This window comes from Astyanax mexicanus, chromosome 7 (assembly GCF_023375975.1).
Source record: "Astyanax mexicanus isolate ESR-SI-001 chromosome 7, AstMex3_surface, whole genome shotgun sequence".
Taxonomy (NCBI): domain Eukaryota; kingdom Metazoa; phylum Chordata; class Actinopteri; order Characiformes; family Acestrorhamphidae; genus Astyanax; species Astyanax mexicanus.
The window spans coordinates 40,968,769-40,988,007 of record NC_064414.1 but is presented as its reverse complement, the minus strand read 5'-3'; the positions used below and the strand labels follow the sequence as shown (position 1 = coordinate 40,988,007).

The 19,239-nt window shown below is 40.2% G+C and overlaps 1 protein-coding gene across 1 annotated transcript in view; it reads left to right on the top strand.

Annotated features, from left to right (window-relative positions):
• dntt (deoxynucleotidyltransferase, terminal) overlaps positions 1-19,239 on the top strand; it is a 191,565-nt gene that overhangs the window by 82,164 nt on the left and 90,162 nt on the right. The window contains exon 9 of the mRNA XM_049481653.1: positions 14,918-15,163. Within this exon, the coding sequence (XP_049337610.1) occupies positions 14,918-15,163 (246 nt within the window). The remainder of the gene's footprint in view (positions 1-14,917; positions 15,164-19,239) is intronic.

The following is a 19,239-nucleotide window of genomic DNA, read 5'->3' as shown; positions in this document are numbered from 1 at the left end:
TTTTTTTTTTATTTCAGCTATTTCTCATTTTCTAGAAATAAATGCTCTAAATGACAATATTTTTATTTGGAATTTGGGCGAAGTGTTGTCTATAGTTTATAGAATAAAACAGCAATGTTCATTTTACTCAAACATATACCTATAAATAGCAAAATCAGAGAAACTGATTCAGAAACTGAATTGGTCAGAGCTGTATTTTTGTAGTGAGAGATTTCCAAGGTCACCGTAAGTGTATAAGTAATGAAAAGGCACAGTATTACATCAGTGGTATGAGAATAAGTTATGCGTACGTCAGTCGTCCCGTGTGTATTCTTTGCTTCTCATTTGTTTGGCCAATTATTGCAGTGTTAATGTGTGAATGAAAGCTCACTACACTGAGAGAATAGTGTTCCGAGTGTAGTGTAATGACTCTTTGAGTAATGAGTAAGAAGGCCCATCTGTTCCCTGTTTTTATGATTATTTATTTATTCATATTCCCTGTGTTTGTGTGTGTGTGTGAGAGAGAGAGAGAGAGAGAGAGAAAGAGACAGAGAGAAATAGTGTGCTCTGCACTCACCTACCACATATGTGCGTATTTGTCTTCAGTTTGAAATAGCAGGAATAAGTGGAAGTGAGTCTGCCTGTACTGTACTCGAGTTCAGACTCTGAACAGAAGAAGATCAATTCCTTTTAAAAAATGGGTCACGACTTCAAACAAATGTGTTAAGGACTGCTCTGGACCCAGGGGTCAGATTCCCACCGCAGGGAACAAGAAGAGCAAAAAGAGCAAATCTATGCTTCACACCCTACAGGCACCTCAAATTGAAGGATCTCTTGCTCGCTCCAACACCACGAGAAACCCCTCGGATTCTCTCAGGAGCGCAGGCTTCTCACGGCACAGAGCTCTCCTCTAAACAGCTACAGTTCTTGCACCATCGCTCTTGTGTACACTGCAATGTTGTAGCTTCGGAGTCAAAGACATAGAGTAAATGTGGCACCCACCAGTTGTTCATGCCCCTCATGTCCCTTACAAAAAAATCAAACACAATCAAATTAAATGGGTAACCCTTTCATTTACAGTCCCCTAAGTTCTAGGTATTAATCAGGTAATTGTGAGGAACAAACAAGGTAGAAACAAGATGGTAAGTACCAGGACATGTCTCACAGGTTCTAGATATTAAACAGGTAAATGGGAGAAACAAGCTCCAAAGTACTAGGTCATTATTTTGGTTAACAATATGGTAAGAACTTAATTCTTTTAACTTAATTACACTGACAAATCTCACAGGTTCTAGATTTTAATCAGGTAAGTGTGAGATACAACTCCAGTAACATGATAAGTACCCACACAGTCTCTTTACACTGAAGAAAACTGAGCTTATTTCTCTGGTTTTATTGAGTTCTTACCATGTGCATCAACAAATAACCCTTTGTTGAATTCTCTGCTGTAATTACAGTGTAAAACACTGTGTAAATAACAGAACTTTCTGTTTAATAAACGAGTAAAAGGACTGTAAAAGAAAACAGAGCTCATTTCTCTGGTTTTACTGAGTTCTTACCATGTAAAAAATATCAACTGATAAGACTAAGAGAGAAGAAAACACAATTTCTCACAATGGTGAAATTATTTATTGCCACTTTTCTCAATTCTCTCGTTTGACATCTGCTCTCGTTCGACAATTCCTTTAAGATTTATTACTCTACATCAGGGGTGTTCAAACTTTTTTTGTTGGGGGCCAGAAGGAGAAATATATTTGAAGTCACGGGCCACAGACTCTGTAATAAAACAAATAATGAAATATACCACTTTAAATAATACATTTTCCTGATTATTTCATTTACACACCATTTTACTTGACTTACTATCTTTATCTATCTTTGACAGTGTTGTGTAAACTAAGACTTTTCAAATTGATGTTTAATTTCATGATGTCTCTTAATATTAAACTCCTTAATTACGGCAACTTTTAGACTCTTTTGCCCTTTTTCTGTGAAACAACTGAACACTCTCGGCCCTTTTAGACTCTTTGGCCCGTTTTTCTGAGTTACAACTGAGCACCCTCTCCGCTTTTAGATTCTTTGGCCTGTTTTTCTGCGCTACAAATGCGAACCCTCTCCGCTTTTAGACTCTTTGGCTTGTTTTTCTGCGCTGCAACTTCACTCTCACCGCTTTTAGACTCTTCGTATCTTCGTAAATTTTGTATCTTCCATTATAAAAACCTGTTTAACAGCGGGCCAACTTTTATTCTATTTCTGAAATACCCCGCTCCATAAAAGGAAACAGGCCGCAAATGGCCCGCGGGCCGTAGTTAGGACACCCCTGCTCTACATGTAATAAGCCAAGCAAACATGACTAAACTTTACAGTATATTCAGTCCAGACAACATGTCCCCTACACACACACACACACACATGGTAAGAACTCCATGAAAAAAAAAATGGAGAAATAAGCTCAGTTTTCTTCAGTGTAAGGAGACTGTGTTGGTACTTATCATCATGTTACTGGAGTTGTATCTAACAGTTACCTGATTAATATCTAGAACCTGTGAGGTATGTCAGTGTAATTAAGTTAAACTGTGCTTGTTCTTACCATCTTGTTAACCAAAATAATTACCTAGTACTTTGTAGTTTGTTTCTCCCATGTACCTGTTTAATATCTAGAACATGTGAGACATATCAGTGTAATTAGACAAGACTGAAAAATAAAATTACTTAGTACTTCAGAGTTTGTACCTCACAATTACCTGGTTAATACCTAGAACTTCGGGGACTGTAAAAGAAAGGGTTACCATTAAATGAACAATATAAACAAGAATGTGTTTTTATGATATTTAGCATATGAAAAAACATGTAAAAACATGTATAACCAAGGATAACATTATGGTTTCTAAACCAATTATCTATTTTTTTATCTCCTCTGAGCATATAGGAATACTTTGTGTTTCTCTAATTGCAGAATATAGACCTCTCAATTATCTGTACACTTTATTAACCTCCTTTTACCCTGTTTTTCAATTGTTGGACCCCACAGAGAAGTTGTTGTTTTTGTGGTGGGACCTTTTCAGCATTAGATACATCAGTGCTGCTGAAGTTTTTAAACATTTCATTGTCACTGCCGGAGGATTTACAGTATATGTACAGTATACATATCTGTTTATCTTGTTTATATCTGGTCACATGAGGTTTCTAGGTGTCAACTGGGTCTACAGTGGTACGAAAAAGATGATTTTCCTTTATAAAACATTGGTTGTTCGGATCAGCAATTTCAGTTAAATATATCATATAGCAGATCAACACAGTAATATTTGAGAAGGGAAATTTAGTTTATAGGATTTACAGAAAGTATACAATGATTTACAAAGGAAAATCATGAAAATAAATATTAGAATTGCCCAAACTTTTTCATACCACTGTATGCTTATATTAATTTCAATGAGAATCGGTGCATAATAAAGCCTAACTCAAGCAAGGTTTATGTGCTTTTAAAATGTGTTTGTCAGTAGGTGGCAGATGTATAAGGAAATGTTTATGTCTTATCCCACAAAGAAGTGTATTTTGCAACCTTTCTACTATTGTTTACCAGTTTAAATACTGTAGTTAAGGGCTTGTGTACCTACTTTAGCAGTTTAGACCTGTTTGTTTTCGACCTTTAGATGCTACAATAGGTTTATAAATTGGATAAAATTGAGTGAAATGTGAAGGCTAAGCCCAAATTAAACAGCGTGTTGAAATAGGCTTGTATCTCATCTCTCATTTCCTCACACTTTTCTATCTACCTCAGAACTTAATGTATAGGCCAGAGTGAGAATGCTGGTCCTCAGTGTATGACTGTATATAGCTGAGCAGTATAGAGATGTGTATGGCTGGTGCATGTCCGCAAGAGTGGGCAAGCAATCAGGCAGTGGGTCGCAAATTGGTTAGTGACACTGGGAACCTAGACTATGATGGAACCACATCAGAAGCGGCCTCCTCTGCCCCTTCCTCTCATTCCCTTTCCCTTTTTATAGGTTACTCTCTCTCTGTTGGGGTCCAATCATTGTGCACTTTCCACCCAGGTTATTTCCAGTTGATACTGAAGAAATCGTAGACATTAAAGCTGCAGAAATATAGCTTTTAATATAGGTTTTCTAATAGTTGGGGAAACAGAATATGTATTAATTGCTTACAGCCACAAGACCACTGATCGATCTGAGGAACTTTTGTTTGGGCCCTTTGGACAGAACAGAAAAAAAAGACAGAGAAACTTTTTGGGACTGTTGTATAGCCTTTGTTAGGTGGCTGTGTGTACAAAGCAGGTCCCAGCATGCTTTGCGACTTCCCATTTCTCTCTTATTGGGGCTATTTAGAGGGTGCTTTATTTTTTTTGTGGGTAGGTGTGTATGTGTGTGTATGAAGGGGGGTTTTGGGTGTGTATGTGTTTGTTTTGATGAAATATATGGGATTTCGTTGTGGTGGTTTCAATTGCAAAACATGATTCAGCCTGTTGGTGTTGGGTTGAATGGTTGACGGGGTCTCTACCAGTAAGCTACATTTTTTGGGAGGACTAATGATTATTCGGCACTTTTTTTACGCTTTCTATTTTCAATTTAAGATTTGCTCAATGAAACTGTAGTGACTTCACACTCGGTGACAGTGTGCCAGTAAGTGTTGTTTAAAGGAGAACTATGGTGTAAAAATGACTTTTGGTGTAGTAAAAAATGATAAAAAGCACTTACTTTTGATGAATAGCACACCTCCGTTCTCTCACAGTGTTCCGAGATCCAAAAATTTCAACAGTTTGTCCAAACACCCTTCAGACTGGGTGACACGAGGCATAATTTGCCCTGATAAATCACTTTTTCCACCGTTATTCAGGCTTAAAGTAGCTCCACACGTCCATGTTAGAATCCAGAGAACCCTGGCATTTAAAACGAGGCATTAATAACTTAAAAAGTGCAGAAGAAGATTAAAAACCTCTGTTTACATCCCGTAATGCAAGCTTCAGTTCCTTGCGCCATCATATTTGTATTAATAATCTTATAGACATTTTCAGTGGACAAATTTTTAGCATTTCTGAATCTCAGAACACTGTGGGAGGGCGGAGGTGTGCTATTCATCAAAGGTAAGTACATTTTATTTGTTTTACTACACCAAAAGTCCATTTTACACCGGAGTTCTCCTTTAATTGCCTTAGAAAAGCATAGGCATTTGAAGGGGACACTCCATTGCTGGTGCTTTTCTATGGAAATGAATCAAAAGCTGTGCACCTTGCATTTGAACACCACCTGTATTAGCAGTGGGTGCATCTTTACTAAAACCAACAACAGCAAAAAAAAAAAAAGAATGTCCACAAACTTTTGGACAGTTTATCAGAAGGCCCAAAAGCATGGCTTCGGTTCTTCTCCTCAGCGCACGTCAGGAGCCTTTCCATCAGCAACTTTATTATTAAAATCTGGAGGCCCACCAGGCTCTTATTAGGGGCTTTTTTTGGAACATGACAAAGAGGAGAGGGAAGAGATGAGAAAGAGGGAGGGAGGGAGAGAGGGAGTGAAGACGTTTCAGGGTCTTTGTCTTTTGAAAGGAGGGGGGGAGCAGTGCGCATAGGCACAATTAGCTCTAAATAGCTGAGGGATGGAAGGCAGAGGAGAGAAACTGAGCGAGAGCAGTCGCAGGAGAGAGAGAGGAAGGATGGAAAATGTAGCAGTGGTTGGGGAGAAAGTGAAGAAAGATGGAGAGGAAGAGGGAGAAATGGAGAGAGAGAGAGAGAGAGAGTGATAGACTTAGACCTGTCAGCACCTGGCTGGTGTGAGGAAAGTGTAGTAGGGGGTATAATGAGTGGGAGGTGTTTGATAAAGCTCACTCTGTGGCTCTAGCTGCTATGCTGGTTCTGTTGCCTGCTGGTCCGCTCTCTGTCATCTCATAGTTTAAAAATAACCCAGTGCCCACCAGCTTCGCTCTCTCTCTCTCTCTCTCCTACTCTTTTTTACTAACCCGCTTTCTCTTCTCACTCTACCTTAATCTTTAATTTCCGCTTTCTCCCACACAGTTTCTTCCTCTCAATCACTATCTCTCTCTCACTTTCACTTTCTCTCTCTCTCCCTCCCTCCCTTTTTCTCTCGCCCTCTACCTTCACTCCCCACGGGTAATTAGCCCCTGTGTTAGCCCGTTAACTCCCGCCGCCTCCAGTGCTGCCCTGCTGTGGAGCTGATGGTCCCTGCAGGCTGGCGGGTGAGGGCCAGCCTCCGCAGGCCTCCCTGGGGCAGGCCAGTGCGAGAAGGCCGCTGATTAAGTGAAGGTAGCGGAGGTCGCAGTAAGGCGTGTAACCTTGTCATGGCTGAGCCTGGCCCCAGGGGCGAGCGCGGCGTCGCTGATGCTCAATATCACACAGCCGCACTTCATGCATTCAGCCTGCGGGGAGGTAAAAATACATCCTCTGAAAAAAAAAAAAGAGAAAAAAGAAAATGTGAGAAAAAATGTCCTTGTGAAAATGGGCTTCATCATCTTTCATTATTTTTTTTTGACCTACTGCTGGATATAAAAGCGTAAGTGCGGGGCAGACAAAAAGGGCAGCCAGTCGCTCATACAGAGACAGATGAGAGCAAAATTCTGGCCTAGAATCCGACGATGTGATGAACCCGCTTGCCACTTGCCTCGGTGCACTTCGCTGTCTCATTTTGTCAGCTTGATTAGTGAGCATGTTGCTGTTAGGGATCTGTGCTGTTCTGTCTACCAGAATAGAACAGTTGTGGCATAATAGTTGACCTTTTGTAACTCTGCCATTCAAGGTCAGGGTGCAAAAGGACCTGTGCATAGTTTGTTTAGTCTGTGCATGAACGTAAATGTGTGTGTGTGTGTGTGTGTATGTACACTTTCCAAGCTTTAATTTCAGTTTAAGCCATAAAAGACAAAACAAAGAACAAAAGACAACTGATGGTATATAAATAATTGATGCAACCAAAAACTAAAAATTAAAACCAACAATTTGTCTATAACAGCCAACATGAGTAATCTCATTCTCTTATTGTCACTGTGAGAGGTTGCCATACTTTTGAATCTTGTTGGTACAAACAAACAATAATAATGATTGTGGCTCTTTATTAAGAACAAAATCAACAGCATTACTTTAACTGCTTAAACTACAAATATTTTTCTCAAAGCATATTACTGGATGCATTTCAGTTTTTAAGAGTTCTTTTTAAGGCACATGAGCATTAGATTGGCAAAATTAAATTATATTAGTGGTGTCAGTCACTTAAAATGAATTAAAATCATGATCAATTGTTTTATGCTGGAATTTACCAGTATTATTCTGAAGGGACAGAAATGAAGAGACCTTTTGGTGCTTGGAAGTACAGAAACATTTTGGTCGGTGCCTTTTTGATATAGTATTTCGATACCCAGCCCTATTCATCAATGATGTAATAATTCCAGTCCTTAAGTGAAAATTTGTCATGTGAAATTGATCTCAAACCATTTGAAAATGATTGGATGATTCCACTGTTAGTTTCATATCATGTTTTATGGGTAATCTGATGATTTTACCCTTCGTTTAAGCTTTATTCCAAGTTGATTCATTAGTTTGTTTCAAGAATTTAAACCTTTATTTAATTACATGCATGGTGAATCAATTCTATAAAAAACAGCAGAAACTGTGGTAACACTTTACTTGGATGATCCATTTGATGGCCTTGTTGATGCTCAACTGACATTCAACTAACACTCAACTAAATGTCCATTAACTGCAACTTAACCCTATGTTGAATGTATATATGTTGAATGAATCAAAATAGAACATAACCCTAAAATCTAACCCTACATGTAAACCCAATCCTAACCTAAACTTTAAATCTAACTCTACACCCAATGCTAAAATGTTATGATTAGAGTTTGGGTTGGAGTTGGATGTTGGGTTACATTCAATAGAGAATCATTTGCGTTCAGCTTTCAGCTCAATTGCATTTAACATACAGGCAGTTGAATGTTAGTTGAATGTCAGTTGAGCATCATCAAATGGGCCGTCCAAGTAAAGTGTTACTGAAGTGGTTGTATAGTGTAATATGTACAGTCTTATGTGTTTATAATCTGCTCCGACTTTAAAAGTGGTGCAGTGTATCCAGGGCTTTAGGCAGTGTGCATACTAACTATACCCTGCTTGACTTTTTGCATTTTTAAAAGTCAAAAAATATATCCTTTTCTCTCTGTCTCTCAGACACACACACACTCACTCATCACTGTTTAAAGTCTCTAATCCTCATCTGCTCAGTAATTTTACCGATCCAACTTAGCAGTTCCCGTCACAGCTCCTAAAATCAAAGGCGAGAGCAGTTCAAACGTGTTGTGCTAACACAGGCTAATCTGGCTGTGAAGACCGAGACGGTTTGAAGTCTCCCGCTCCGCCTCGCAGCCATCGTGACATTGGATCAGGCCGGCTGCTGTCCTCTGGGCCTGACGGGCAGGATGTGGCAGCTGTTTACTGCCCACTTAAAAGAGTCATAGAAATGTAAAAAACGAGTGAAAAAAAATCAGGCTGACCTTTTTTGATAGCATTGCAGAGGCTGCAGCTCTCGCTGACTGTCTTTGTGCTGTTTTTTTCTGTATGTTTAGTTAAATACAGATGGATTTCTCCATCACCTGCAGAGCAGGCCGTGATTATTGGGGCTTAGTGGGCTTTATTCCCCTCAGCAGTCGGCTGGGTTAGCGCTGAGACAGGCTCTTTATCTTTATAATGACATTGTAAAGTTGTGTAGTGGAACAGCGAACCAGCACACCAGTGTTTCACACCTGTATCTCATTTAGAATGTATTGATTAATGTATGAATTAATCTAATGCATTTAAAAAGTTTGAACGCACAAATGCTTGTGGACACCTCTTTAAATAAATATGTATGTGTCTAATTTTAGTTTCAACCTCTGTTGATATACAGGGGTTGGACAATGAAACTGAAACACCTGTGATTTTAGTGTGGGAGGTTTCATGGCTAAATTGGAGCAGCCTGGTGGCCAATCTTCATTAATTGCACATTGCACCAGTAAGAGCAGAGTGTGAAGGTTCTGTTAGCAGGGTAAGAGCACAGTTTTGCTCAAAATATTTCAATGCACACAACATTGTGGGTGACATACCAGAGTTCAAAAGAGGACAAATTGTTGGTGCACGTCTTGCTGGAGCATCTGTGAGCAAGACAGCAAGTCTTTGTGATGTATCAAGAGCCACGGTATCCAGGGAAATGTCAGCATACCACCAAGAAGGACGAACCACATCCAACAGGATTAACTGTGGACGCTGTAAGAGGAAGCTGTCTGAAAGGGATGTTCTGGTGCTAACCCGGATTGTATCCAAAAAACATAAAACCACGGCTGCCCAAATTACGGCAGAATTCAATGTGCTCCTCAACTCTCCTGTTTCCACCAGAACTGTCCGTCGGGACAATAAATTATTGTGCTCTAAAACCAGGTGTTTCAGTTTCATTGTCCAACCCCTCAATTCAAATGCATACACAGCTTGTATGGTCTCTGTAGAGAAATATTTCCATTCGACTAGGAATCCTTTGAACCTATTGACATCATGCTTAATGGAAGACATGTGCTAGAGGGGTAAAGCCCCCAGCATTAGCTGCTAATACAAAGCACTCTACCCATTACTGAAAATAATTGACTCAAAAAATGAGTTGTAATACACAGTATACAGGTGCATCTCAAAACATTTTAATATCATTGAAAAGTGTTTTCCCAAAAAATCTTACAGCACTTTATGCTTCCCTCTGCTGACAACTTTTATAGAGAGCACTTGGCACACTGCCTACACTGCCAAAAGTACCAATTGATCTAATATAATATTCTAATTTTCTGAGATACTGACTTTTTGGGTTTTCATTGGCTGTAAGCCATAATCAACAACGATAAAATTAATAAACGCTTAAAATAGATCACTCTGTATGTAATACATCTATATAATATATGAGTTTTTACATTTTGAACTGAATTACGCTAATTATGATATGATTTTAATACTTTTTCACAGTCAATTGTAAATGAAAAAATATATTTGAAAAAAATCGTCTAACATTTGTTTCTTAATTAATTTATAAAATATACAAAATTGTTTATACCCTTGCAAATGTGTATACATCTATAGCGCATCTGTTGCTGACACAGTGCACTCACAGATACTTTACATATTGTTTTTTAATAAAATTAAGTTTACTAGAGTTACATGAGGCAGGCATGGTAAATAACCAAATAGAGCAGCAAGATACAACAAAACAGAGAAAACAGGCAATAAGGTCATACACAGGATCATCCAAAATGAAAGAGAAGGAGTCTGTGGCAGGGCAGGACATATGTTCAATACCCTTAATTGCAGAAGTAGCAATGAATTTGGAGATGTCCCAATATTTTTGTCCATATAATGTATATTAAGTACTTGAGAATTTAGTCACATTCAAATATGACTGCGCAACTCAGGAAAACCCAGGGACTTGTTGTTAAAGTAAACTAGTTAAACTAGTTAAAGTAGCAGTACAGTACAGTAACTCCAACTCCAATCGGCCAACAGTCACCCTGCTTTCATTACTGCAGTGTGGGGTCAGAGCAGGCGGTGTGTGGAAGCCGAGGCCAGCTGTAGGTGAATATGGCTTCATACTAATGGAGAGAGAAACGCTCCACATAATTACACACCGAATCAGCTCCTCACATCACAGCAGCAGCAGCAGCAGCACGGCCAGCGAAGTTCCTCTCCTCATCTGCTGATGTTCCGCCGCTCGCTGAGACTAATTACAACACTGTGTATATCTGCCTGTGACAGATATAGGGGGCAGGAGGGCAGAAATTAATGGAGAATTTCATCCACGCTATTATTGTATGGCCTCAGTCTGAGCTGGTGTTATTGTCGATATCATTGATAACACTGGCTGATATTGAGGTCTCATCTTTTTTATAGGAAGGGAAGTGTCTGTGTGCTGTGCAGTGCATAGAATTTCCAGGAACCTAAGCAAAACCTGATCTTTTTTACTTGATTGGTGATGTTACTAATAAATAAATCCTTTAATAAATGTATTACCTCTGGGATTAAGAGTTTGTATTATACACTTATTATTTTGGGCCCTGTAGTATATTGCTAAAACATAAACACCTTTAAAATGTAGCATGTAGCATGTACTGAATGATTTGGAGTTCAGAATTCATCCCTTCAGGACCTCAGTTGAGGCAGAGGGAAGCCAGTTTAGACTCACTGATTTTGTTAGCTATGGTAACTAGGTTTTTCACATATGACTAATTGTTACTCTATGTTAGTGATAGTATATGTAACAATGCTTGCCGAACTCCAACCAGAGAGACATGAAGTCATCGGGTAGTGAAACTAAGGAGTGTGTGTAGAGGTACCACGCTGATGCAGAAAGTTAATTTAAACAGTAAGATTTATTTAAATACGAAAAAGACTGAATAAAGAAAACAAAACAAATAAAAAGAATAAACCCTGACTAAAATCAGTACAGATAAGTATAAGAGCCCAGACCACAAGGTCATAGAACTCACTTTCCCACTCTGAATCCTTTACCACCCACAGAGCCCCCACCCCCCCCAGTCACTTTTCCATTCTTATGGGACTAGCCCCACCCCCTTTACATGGACCAAACCATTTTATTTCCCCCAGGGAAAGCGTACAGATTAATGTGAACTCATTGAGTCATAAAAACCAGTTCACCAAAAATAAATAATATGAATTACATGAAAACGAGTGTAATAATGGATCTGCTTACATTAGCAGTCACCAATATTTTTGGGGACTTACATTTGTTATTATTCTGAAAAGTTCATTGTTGGCCCAGCCTGTATTGATTAAATAACACTCTGCTTCACTGGTCTGTGTGTGTGTGTGTGTGTGTGTGTTTGTGTATGTGTTTGTGTGTGTGTGTGTGTGGTGTCTTCATATTACACTGCTTGATGGAGAGACCTACTTAATAAAGAAAGACGGATAGGCTTTTTCAGGTGTGGCACACAACAATTACACTGCCTGTCATTTCTGACCAGTAGAAAGACAAAGAGACTGTGTGGATGTTGTGTGTGTGTGTGTGTGTGTGTGTGTGTGTGCAGAGCTAGTCTGGACTTTCCTTGGGCCCTAAGTAAGATTCTGATTAAGGGCCCTCCTACCTGAACCTACCTGAACACAAAATGTAGTTTAAATGATATGGAGGGAGTCTAATCACATCCATATACTGTCTCTAGACTGCTCCTTACAGAGTTACAGCTGAATAGTACTGCTTCATTTGCTTTTTAAAGATTCACTTCAATATGAGCATGTTTAACAATGCAGATGTAGAATTTAAGATGGGATAGCCATTATGGAAATAAAACAAGTTGTAGCACTTGAATTTTACTCCTTTACTGTTTAATGTGTTACAGGGAAATCTAGTAAGCAGCTGTAGAACACTGGTTGTGTAACATCTGGTGTACCTAACGTAAAAAAAAAGAGCCTAAATTAGCTTAATATGGCTGTTTATTCTACAGCTTTCAGCTTTTTTGCCATCGTAAATTGTGCAGCGATTTAGTCCAGGCAAATGTAACTGCTTCATTTAGCAAAGTGACAAATAAGCCAAATGTAAGTGTGATTTTGCGAATATAATGGTAACATTTAAGGTGGAACTAGTGTCATTGCACAGTAAAGTGGTAACATTTCAGGTGGAACTGGTGTCAGTGTACAGTAAAGTGGTAACATTTAAGGTGGAACAGACACTTTAAAGAAGAAAGGGGAAGTGGCTATTCATTTGCGGGGTCCTACAAAGCATGTGTAGTGAGTGTATAGGGCACTCTGGCTTTTGGTGCATGTGTGAGAGAAAGAGAGAAAATGAGAGAGAATGAGGGAGAATGAGAGAAAATGAGAGAAGAGAGGAAGAGATTGCAGTAGCTCCTGTGGCAATTATTGCTCTTTAGCAAGAGTACGGCAGATTTATGGGCTGCAAGAGGGATATAGTAACTCAACAATTATTGCGGATACTGGAATTAAACCGACAATTTGTAATGTTAATCGCCTTACTGCTGCCCCCATCAGGAGCTGAATAATCAGAGTGGGCCCAGGCCCAGAGGAAATCAATTTACAGCCTCTATCCTCATTCAGCCCAGACCATCTCTATTTCCCCCTCTCTCGTATTCTCTCCCTCTTTTTCTCTATCTTTTTCTCTCAATCTCCTGTTCTCTGCTTTCCTCTCCCTTTGCATCTCAACCTCGGGCTTTTCTTTTTCTTTTCTCACCCTTTAGAGCTTTCCTGATCTTCTTGCTTAATTTTCTGCTGCCCACTCTCGTTACTTTCGTCTTTTTTCCAGTTTAGCCAGTCCCTCGTCCCGCTTTTCACCCACCATCACTCACTTTCCCTCTTCCCCTGTCTCTCCCCACACCCCACCCCCCCATCTCTCCTCTTCTACCTGTGCTGTTTCCTGCTCGCCTGCATCCGCTCGGTGGTAAAGTCTGGAATTGATTTCATTTCCTATGGAGTGGAACCATTTAGCACAGATTGAGAATGGCATCCTGCTGCTGCTGCCGCATTAAGGGTTACAACTTAGCAAGGGCTCGTGTACGGAGAGAATGTGCCCTCTAGCCGTCTCTGATCTTCAACAAAATAGGTCCCCGGCTGGAAACAGTGTATGCATTCAGTTTTCATGCTGTAACTGCAGGATCCGCATCAACACGGCTTCAGGAAACCATTCATTAGCAGTCATCCAATTCACTTAGCAAATCACAGCTCTTTGTTGGAGTTATTTATTTCAGCGTTTCAGCCTCACTGTGGCCACTAGACAGTGAAATTAAGACATTACATCATTATGACACGAATGTCCAATAACTAAGATTAAAAGCAGAGAATCTAATATACTCAGTGCATAGTGTGTGCAAATATAATTTCAATATTTAAGCTTCAAACATATGCTAGCCTCCTGTATACATAGCACAAATCATTCTGCTTTCATGTACATAGTAAAAGACATTCTGTATTTGTAGTTGAACAATATACTTGCAACAGCTGGGTTTTATTTTCCACAGTTACTAACAATTAAGACACTGTTGGTGAAATTAATTCAGTAATCTTCATTCAGTAACCTTAATTCAGTGAGTAAAAATAGAGGATGAAGCGTCTATTCTTTTTTGTTTGAAAAGAGTACTGTACTCTACAGCTCACGTAACCCTATGGCATTCCCGCTCTCCGAGCTACTGATTGGTTTCACCTGTTCCCCCCTGTATATATACCCCTCATTTTGTCTTACTCACTGCAGAGTATTGAATCTAGTTTTCTAGCACTTCTATGATGTGTTTCCTTTTTCTGTTTTTGTCTCTTTGTTACCGCACTGTAAAAAAAAAATGGCATCCATTCTCTCTACCACCTACTTGCATTGCACATTAATTTCTACATATAAACAGTACACTTTTGATTCCCAACCTCTATTTCGAAAAGTTTCTGCATATACTTTTTATTCCTCTATGTTTTATTTCCTTCATGATTTGAGTTTGGCTAAACCATTACAAAGTGTGTAAGGCCAACCCTTGTTTCTTTTTCATTTATATTGTACAGTTATAGTCATACAAGTTAGAGTTTACCAAATGAGTTCCATCTAATTTGGTATATAAGCTAGTGAGGTAGCTGGTATTACTGTTAATATACATTGATATTCCTAAATAAAATCCCCTGAAGTTCCCATAATTTTTTACTTGCAAGGTTTTCAGTAAGAACTTGTGCTTGTAAAATTTGGTTGTACGTTGTGCTAACCTCTTTACTCAGTCTACAGTGGATGATCTGTAGCTTTCTTCTTATGACTGTGTGTGTGTCCTGAACTCTAATACTCATTCAACATTCTTTTGGCACAAATGCACATATACCGTTATAGTATAATTGTTTTTTTTTTTTTTTGTTCAAAATAGTAATGGTGATTACTTTCAGTAAATCCATAATAATCCATCTTTTTTAAAATCTTTTCAGGGCATTCTCCTCTACTCAGATTTCCAGGAGTCCACCTTCGACCTGAACAAGCTGCCGAGTCGGCGGTTTGAGGCCATGGACCACTTCCAGAAGTGCTTCCTGATTCTGAAGCTGCGGGCGGGGCTCGTGGAGGGTCAGCAGGTGGACCCCGGCTGCAGGAGAGACTGGAGGGCTGTGCGCGTGGACCTGGTGGCCCCACCGGCTGAGCGCTACGCCTTCTGCCTGCTGGGCTGGTCGGGATCCACGGTACGAGATGATGAGATGTTGAGGGCTGGGTTTTATTGTAGTTTAGCAGCCGCAGGAACTTTAAAGATTAGCGATGTCACATAAAGGGCAGCAGTGAAAGACAGGTAGAAGTTGATTTGGGTCACTGGTGGAAGCGTGGCACTCGTGCCCTGTGTCCCCACGTGGCCCGCTGGGCGGCCTTACCCATCAGCTGTAATTACAAGCTCATTCTCTGACCTGTCCCTGGAGAACTGGCCCACAAAGCCTTGCAGTGCCTGTGGAGCTTTCACTGAATTATAGAGTGAGAAAGAGAGAAAGAATGAAAGAAAGAGAGAGAGAGAGACAAGTTTGACAAGAGTTAAATAAAAAGATATGCTCCTCGAAAGTTGTTCTCATTTGGAGCTTGTTTGCAACCTGCATATCTGTCACCAGGGCTGAGACAAGTGAAAAGTGCTGAGAAAAGTGCTGATTAGAAAACACAGGTTTATTGTTAACCCAGATCCCAATGGGATTATTGTACACAGAACAACATGTGAAGAAAAGGGCAGCAATAAGTAACAACATACTAGATCATAGTAAGCCAGAAGCAGGGTCGGTACACGGGTAAGCAATCAGGATAAAAGAGGAAAGGCAAGAGAGTAGTCAAAGGAGGAAGCAAGGTCAATAACAGAAGACCCACAACAAAATAAGAGGGCTAGGCAAGAGAGAAAACCCGGAACAGAAACAGGTCCGTAACAAGAAGACAAGAAAGCAAAAAAAAAAAAAAGCGTCATAACAGAGCAAGGTATACTAGGTAATACTCAGCAGGAAGCAAAGGGAACAGAGGACTATATATAAGGGAACACACAGGTGTGAGCAATGAGCAATCAGCAATCAGAATAAAGGCGAGGCCGAACATTGCAGAGTTCAACCTTTATTTTGACTCAGAAGTACATTGAGGGCAACCCTCATGTTCAATGTAGCCGAGTATTTACAAAAAGAGTTCTACTATTACGACTCCGGAAGCAAATTTAGTTAGTTGAATTATTTAATGTTTGAACAAAATATTTGTAGGCGAAACAAGTACACGTATATGTTCGTGAAAGTCGTATAGAAACAATTTCATGTATTAGAGTCTTTGGCGTAGGCCCGTCATCGGCCCAGGGCTTGATACATCTGGGCTCTGCAGATCCTGTCGTACACTGAAGACAGGGCGGAGCCAACCCCCGGGCAACCAAACGGGACCAACCTGGAGGCGGCGGGGAGGGAGGAGGGGAAGAGCGACCAACAGCGTCTGAAATGCAGCAAGGTACTGAATGAGTGATCGTTATTTAAAGCAGAAGAGAAAATCTGATTGGATAGGTAATTAGGTGACGTAGCATTGGAGTCTATAGTAGAACTTACGCTGCGCTTTCATTTCTACTATTACGACTCCGGAAGCAAATTTAGTTAGTTGAATTATTTAATGTTTGAACAAAATATTTGTAGGCGAAACAAGTACACGTATATGTTCGTGAAAGTCGTATAGAAACAATTTCATGTATTAGAGTCTTTGGCGTAGGCCCGTCATCGGCCCAGGGCTTGATACATCTGGGCTCTGCAGATCCTGTCGTACACTGAAGACAGGGCGGAGCCAACCCCAAAAGTATAAATTATAAATATACCCACCGCAGATCTTTACCTGGTTTCTACTTCCTGTAATAGAAAAAAAATGTTTAATTAATAATAGCATAATACAAATGTTACGATTTTATGTTGCACCGAGATTGTGGACAGTGGTGTGTTTTATTTATACCATGAATATCCCCATGCATGAGTGAGTTTATTTATCATTTAACTTGTGAATTGCGTAATGTGAGCACATGCTGGATGCATCTAAATGTGGGTGTTCTGTGCAATAACAAGCAGAGTTAACATGAGTGTAGTGCCCAGTGATGCGCTTGATCGCGCCAACTTTCCATGCTGTTAGTATGGGCCGATGCCCTCGTTCATACATGCGCTTGCTGCGAGCCTTGAGCGGGGAGCGCCCCCGAAGCGCAAGGGCGCGAGCCCTCTTCCATACTCTAGATACTAGCTCGAGCGGGGTGCGCCCCCGAGGGCGTGAGCCCTTATAATTCATTCATTTCATCTTTCGTTATTCTTTTATGCGTAGAGGACGTCCCCAAAAGACATACGGTAGCATGCCTTCTTTCAGTCTTTCGTTCATTCATTGTATTCATCCGATCATACGCGGGGAATGCCACAAATATGTAGGCTGCGTGCCTACCTCATTCTTTTATTTATTTCGTTCATTTGTTCATTCTGTATTCATCGATCATAATATTACCTTGCATTAAATTACGTTTAGCCGACTTTTTGTCTGAAGCGACTAAGATACAGCACAAATATGTTATAAGATAAATACAGAAATAGTAGAAGGAAAACATTATACAGTAGGGCCTAAAGGAGGTCAGAGGGAAATAACGGGATAGAGGAGCGAAGGAGGAGAGAAGGAAAATGAGGTTAGAAAGAAAGAGAAGAGGTTATGCGAGGGGTGCGCCCTCGAGCAGTCGAGCCACGGGCTCTACATTCATACACTTGGGCGTCGAGCCCGAAAAGCATGCATTGCTGTTAGTGAGGGCCAAGGGCCAAAACATGCATCTAGGTTGGGCGTTGAGCCCTCATGCGCGGGGACCGCCCCCAAAGCATGCGTTGCTGTTAGTAACGGGCTGCGCGCCCTGTAAAACGCTGAGCGCGGGGTTCGACCCCTGAAAAAACATGCTGTTAGTAACATGCAATAATCCTCATGTCATGTCGTCTGGGCTGTGAGCCCAAGATAAAGAGGAGATTGTCTCCTGGCATGTGTTGATGTAAATGACCACGGGCCATAATGCATTAAGCTATAGGTATAGACGTGTGATAATCAGCAGTGTTGGGAGAGCATCACAGATCGTTTTAATACTGGTTAATACTGTTAGTGAAGCATTGAAACAAAAGCAAATGTTGATGTATAATAGATCATTTAAATCGCCGGATTGATGCACAAATTAACATACTCTAAAATATGTAGTACTTCCACCGCCTCCAGTGTTTGCTTATAAATAATACTTACTTAGACAGTGTTGAATGAGCTTGCTGAGCGTTCAGCGGTAGGTCCAGTTCTGGTCTAAGTGTGTGACAGGTGTGCTGAAATTACCCGTCTTCTTCAAGTAGCAAAATGGTGACGTCAGCTTCGCTGAGGATGTGGCTGCGTCGTTCCTAAAGAGAGCGACCAGCGTAGCAGGATGGAGATGGTCAGCGTTTCCTATAATTGACATTTGACAGGTGAAATCTGACCACTGTTTCGCCATAGGGTAGCTATTAGGTGAAACCAAACAGAGGCGCATAAAGTTTAGAAGAGCGTGAAAGCAGATAGCTGCCCCAGAAATGTAAAGACAGAAATCGGAGTGCACTTTTAGTATTTTAATTGTAAAACAGGGCCCTGTTATCTGCAACAGAATGTTTCGCGCAAACAGAAATGAAGGAAGGAGTAGAGCTTAAATCAGACAGCGTGAGGCATTGAACTGATCAAATAAATATTGTCGGCGCGCGCTCGTGAATTGCCTGTGCGCTTAAATCCATAAAAGCTGCCGTATGCAGTGGAAACATAGGGAGAATATATAAGACTTGTAAATTAGATTTATTTCTGTAAATGGCAAGCTATATTAAATTGAGGAAGAGGATTTTTGCAATGCCTTTGAGGAGTAAGCATATAGCTGGATTAGAAAATGAACTCGGATAATCTGACTATTACGACGTTCCTTATTAATTGGCATCAATAATTTTGTAGAGAGAAAGTTTGTTACCAATTATGAAATTAATTTATAATTACTGAGTCCCAGGTAATTAAATTGAGCAATGACATAATCGGAGTGCAGAAAGAACAACTTAAATGAGGATCGTGATCACAGCTTCGCGGTCACAACGTATTTTATTAATAATTTCAGAGAAAATAAAAAGTAATGAAACGCACGCGATCACCCCGATCATTTCGTACAGAACTGAGAGGCAGATCCAGGGGCGAGGGTCAAATTAATAGCCAACAGTCGGCAAACTATCGCCCTTGGAAATAAATACCCAAAACCGACAAACAGAGCGGC